This window comes from Elephantulus edwardii, unplaced genomic scaffold (genome assembly GCF_000299155.1).
Source record: "Elephantulus edwardii isolate Elephantulus edwardi_28Jun2011 unplaced genomic scaffold, EleEdw1.0 scaffold00163, whole genome shotgun sequence".
NCBI lineage: Eukaryota > Metazoa > Chordata > Mammalia > Macroscelidea > Macroscelididae > Elephantulus > Elephantulus edwardii.
Window position 1 is genome coordinate 4083595 of NW_006399913.1, and position 5853 is coordinate 4089447.

Here is a 5853-nt window from a genome sequence, read left to right on the forward strand (position 1 = left end):
ATATAATTTATATAAAAAAAAATTATTACTGAAGGAAATAAGGAAAAAGTTAGAATTAAAAAAAAATCTTCTAAAAACTAGGAAATGCTAAAATTAACAAAGAAACTTTGTTTTCTTTATATTGGGGAGAAAAAAACACTGGAGAAAAATGCAGAAGTTATTAACATAAGATTTAAATACTTACTTGGCTTTATGAGGATCTTCTACTTCTAAATCCCAAACATAAAGTTTCCCAACTTGATTGCCCAATGCAAGCATCTGTGTGATTTTAAAATACAACAAATTAATGAATTTACCAATTTGAAACATTTAAGCAATTTCAGAAAAACGTTCTGGTCTCTGGCTATAGGCCAGACTATCTTCTTCTGTAAGATATTCTTGATTTATAAACAGGAATAATATATACAGCCATGTATTGATTAATAGCCATAATGCAATCGCAATCTGTGATTGCAGTATGAATCCACTTGCTTCTCCTTGTGATAAAGGGCAATCTTCTGTTTATTTATCTTTAATTTATTGCCTCTGAAAATCTGCTGTAGGATCAGCTCTAAGTCAGTTTTGACTCTCAACATTACAAATTCTATGCCATAAAAATCATAATAGCATTTACAGACACATGGAAACATCTTTTGCAATACAGTAATTTTTGATGTATATCACAAAGTAGTGTGCATGTTATAATAAACCAGGGTATGGAGCTCCAATTTTTAATAATATATGGTGGTCAGAATCATAGAAATTATTCAGCACATGGCTGTACTTCACAGAGTTGTTTGAGTAAATGATAAAGTATTTTTGCAAATTGAAGGACTTGACAACATGTCCTTAACATGGTGCTCTTCTTCTTTTTTTTTTTTTTGTGATACAAACTAACCACAAAAACATTCTTTTTTTCTATCCTTTTAAATTACTACTTTTTTGTGTGTGTTGCTGAGAATGTACACAGCATAACACACATGCACACTCAACAGTTTCTAACAGTTTTTGTAGCTGTGCAACCATTTTCACTTTTTCCCCAAGTTGTTCCTATTATATCAATTCTTCCCATACCCTGCAATTTTCAATCTAATCTTCTGAATTTTTGTTGTCAATCCGATCATATAAAGATGAAACAGTATGTCTTATAACAGGTGTTATGGAAGGTAAAACTTGACACTCAATTGTTAATTTCATAAATTAAGCCCTGCAGATGGTGTTCAGAGCCATAAGGTAGAATAAATAACATGCAACAAAACCCAAATGTGCAATGGTCAGAACAAATTGCTACCTTTTGCCAGAAATCCATAGAAAATCTCATGTACCAAATGTCACATTGGCTGTAATCGAATCGCCCAAGAATAGTCACATTAGACTCACTAGGTTTAATTTTATCTATATCATCTTCCATTTTTCCAGGTTTCCAGCACACAATGGCATTTTCACAAGACTGAAATAGAAAAGAGAAGGAAGAGAGAGAGAAAAAAAAATTATAAAAATTATATTAACAAAACCAAATCTTTTTTTTGGTCATCATTTTTTAATTGACAGCTTGAACCTGGCTTATCATCTCTACAGAATAAATGTCACATCTGAAGACAAGAAATCTGATTATCAATAGAATCCTAATACACTAAACTGGAAAACTCATTTTGCAAGTTATTTCTCTTCTAGATCAAAGCAAAATGGGTTTTAGATACTTTGGCACTCAAATGATTTGTAGTGCTTTGTAAAATCTGTAATGACTTGTTAAAAATCATGGTAATGAGTTTGGTCCCTTTTTTAAATTATAATAAAACACTCATCTTTCCACATCTCCCTGCCCATTCCACCATATATCACATTTGTTTCCCTTTACCTGGTTAACTAACCTGCTCATCCGTCACCTTCATGCCTGCCACATGGTAGGCGCTCAACACATACATCAGAAAGGTCAATGAGTTCTTAAAAAGGGCCTTAGCAATAAGGTTATAAATAAAGTAATAAGAGCAGTGGTTTAATGTCAAGACACAGGACTGGGAAAGGGACTGAAATAGAGTGAGAGATAAGGCTTTCTCTATCATGTAATATGAAATTTTCATAGACACTTTTAAATAAACAGCATTTAATAAAGGATACAATGGAAGAAATTAGCTTACCAGTATTGTCCTACTACTATTATCATAATTTATATAAGTGGTACTCAACATAAAGGGGGATGACAAGGTAATTTTGCCCACCGGGTATATGGAGACCTTGGTGGAGAAGGCCTCAGCTGTTAACCAAAAGGTTCATACTGACCACTGGCTTTGCAATTATATCTTAGGAAATCCTATAGGGCAGTCTTTACTCTGTCCCACAGGGGTCTAGAAGTTGCCATTGGCAACAGCACACAACATTGGGACATATGGCTGTTTATAGTGCCCAAAGGAAGACTGTCAACCAAGTGGATTGACATGGTGACGGCTGCAATGGGCTCTTGTGTGTCAGGAAGTGTGAGGATGGCGCAGGACAGGACTGTATTTTTTGTTCATGGGATCGCTATGAGTTGTGCTTGACTCAATGGCACCTAACAACAACAAAAAGTACAGAGGTAGGGGATGTTCCTTAACCTCTTACAAATGCAAAGAAAAGCCCCTCACAAGAGTATTATTGGGCTAAACCTCAAGAGCACTGAGGCTGAGAAACCCTGATTTAGATGAATTGCCATTCTTGGATTTTTATAGGACACAGCCTTCACAGTCATTGTGGGAGTCTTGGGGGATTCATCAACATTTAAACTGCTGGGCCAGAGGAAGTTTATTTAAAGTCACACAGCAGAGAAAAGACAGAACACTCATCTCAGAGCTGTATTTTAAAAATAAATAAATAAAATTTAAGAATACATAAAATGCTAGTTCTTATAACACATCCAGAGAAATCCCCGTGGTTCAGTCTTTAAAGCATATTCAACTACAAATGAAAAGATTGGTGGTTTTTAAATGCACCATCCACTCTGTAGGAAAAACAGGACAGTTTGCTGCTTCCATGATAATCTATAGCCTTGGAGACTCTGTGGGGCAGGGACAGTTCTACTCTGTCTTATATGGAGTCACAATGAGTTGGAACTGACTAACAGCAAGTGTGGATTTGGGCTATGCAGATCCTTTACTAAAAGTACCCTGGAGACCACCCAGCTCAGTGACTTTTTACTAAGGATGAATAATATAATCATTCACCTAGGGACTGTTCTCAAAATACCAATCTGTAACCTTATTTAATCAATTTCTGAGATGTAGGCAGAAACATGTAATTATAAAATCGCACCAAAAATTCTTATTGATCCTTAAATAGCAGGGTCTCTCCACATGTAATTACAGCATAAAAATCACCCCTTATCATTGCCACAGAGTCTGAACTTGCTCACCGCTGATCCTCTAGTGGGTGTTTATGAGACTGTAAATGGTATGGAAGGAGACTGCCCATTTTTCTCCTATCGAGTGACTGGTAGATTAGAACCATCTGCCTTTGGGCTGGAAATGCAACTCCTTACACAGTAATGGCACCAATGTTGATATATGACAATGATTTGGAACTGACTCATAGCTGACCCTTCAGCAGGTTTTTAGAAGCTGGAAATAGCATGGGAGGAAACTTCCCATCATCTATCTCCCATGGAGTGGCTGGTGGATTGGAATAGCCTGCCTGTGGGCTGGCATCACAACTCCTTACCACCACTAAGCTACCAGAGCTCCCTAGGCCACCAATGTTGTTATATACAATCAAGTTGGAATAGACTTATAGCTGACCTCCAGCAGGTTTTCAGGGGCAGTAAATTACAAGGAGAAAGGATGGCCATATTTCTCCCTTTCAGCAAATGAAGGGTTCAAACAGTATGCCTTTTATTGTCAGCACAATTCCTTGCTAAGGCACAGAGCTCCTTGCCAGGAAGTTTAAAAAGAACTTATCCAGGAAGATGGCTGTACCTCAGACTCATCCAAAGAGCTCTTACGGTGACAAAAGCTCAGAGTCAAATTTAAATGTCAGAGTGTGAGGTCTAAGAATCTATTCTGACAATATCCTTTTAATGATGCTGATGCAGTATCAAGTTTCAGACCACTCATCTAATTCATATACCAGTGCCTCCTCCAAAAAAAAATTTTTTTCTCTATGCCCCGATTAAGCAGAAATTTTTAATGCTGCTGGCTTTTTTAGTTGAGCCTCCAGTATGATAAAGTAGATGTATTTTCCCCTTGCCAAGAACACCAAAGAACTGTGGGCACTTTATACTAAAAGAAAAACAAACCCCAAAAAAACCACTTAAGATTGAAATGATGGTGAGAAAATGGCAAAGTAGTTAGGAACTTGAAGAAAACAGTAATAATCTGAGTTTTCTGTTGCCTCATTGTAGTCCACATGGCATGCCAGAAAAATGTTAACTAGCATGGACAAAAAAAGAAAAGGACTCCCATCCCTTCCTCTTTCTAGCTAACAGACCAATAAAGTGGCAATCTAAGTCAGAAAAAAGTTTACACAGCAGATTTATTACTCCAACAAAATAAAAACAAAACAGAGGACAACCTTTGAAACCCTCCTCCCATCTATCCCCCAAGACCATCAGAGGCCCTGTATCCAGAGTTAAATACCTAAAGTACCTACTCCTTTTTACTGGCTGGAGTGGTCAGCAGAGACCAACTAGGAAACAGACAGGAGGGACCCCTTTCACAACACTAAATAGTATCAGCAAAGACCCCCTGGTAGTCTGAATGCCCTCTTCTACCTACCAGTAAGAAAGTACTATTCCCAGGTACACATGGGCAAGTGGGGAAATTGGACTTTGATTAGCAAGCTGGACAAGGTATTCCCCTCATACCCAGCTGGAAGGGTGTAAAAAGCAGGCTGTTGTAAGAGACAATCTAAGTAAGATCCAGAATCTCATAACTTAATTATCACAATATCTAAGTCTCAATCTAAAATCACTCCTCAAACAAAGACATCGGGACAATCTCAACAAGGAAAAACAACCAAAAAATGCTTATATTGAGATGTCATAGATATTAGAGCTATCTGACACAGCTTTCAAAGCAATAATCATAAAAAAAAAAAAACGCTTCAACATAGCTTGGGTGGGACTGGAGAACATTATGCATAATACTGCATAATATGACCAAATACTGCATAAGACTATTATTGTAGAAAAATAGATAAACTAGTAAAATGTGTCTGAGGATCCAAGGGGGAGGGTAGAAGTAGAAGGGTGAGGATAGGCAGGGGAAGAAATCATAAGGCTGCACAATTTGGTGGATGGAGGAAGGGTGGGTAAAGGAAATGGGAAAAGATCCTGTGGGGATATGCAAAGACAGGGTAATGAAAGTCATAGTTCAATGGTGGTTATTCTATAAAACAAAATTCATGGGAATGACTGTATAAAACACACTGTGAATGAAACATAGTATAAAACACAATGTATACAAATTTTTTAAGAAAACCAATATAAAATTAAACCAATATAAAATTAAAAATATTGATGAACCAATAAAATATCATATTTGGAGAGGTAACAAATATGTATCATTATAATCTAAATCACTATCTACACCAGAATGCAACCCTATCTTTGATAAATAAGAAAATAATAATTATGTACCATAAAAAAGTAACTATGAATATGCTTAAAAACAAACCCTAAAAAATTGTTGAGAAGCTTTTTTAAAAAAGAGCCAAAATTACAACAACAAACCAACCCCCAAAACACAAACCCCAACTTAAAAGACAAGCCTAAAAATAGGAGAAAGAAAGGAATCAGTAAACATATACTGTTGTTTGTTGTTGTTATGTGCCGTCGAGTCGCCTGCGACTCATAGTGACCCTATGTACAACAGCCCTAAACTCCGCTCTGTCCTGTGCCAATCGCAC

General features: G+C 36.6%; 1 protein-coding gene across 2 annotated transcripts in view; it reads right to left on the minus strand.

The window, feature by feature from the left end:
* The window catches only part of EED (embryonic ectoderm development), a 57453-nt gene that overhangs the window by 6152 nt on the left and 45448 nt on the right, over nt 1–5853 (minus strand). For both annotated transcript variants that reach the window (XM_006895263.1, XM_006895262.1), the window contains 2 exons: nt 1271–1429; nt 185–258 (listed from right to left, as the gene is read on the minus strand). In XM_006895263.1, the coding sequence (XP_006895325.1) occupies nt 185–258; nt 1271–1429 (233 nt within the window). The remainder of the gene's footprint in view (nt 1–184; nt 259–1270; nt 1430–5853) is intronic.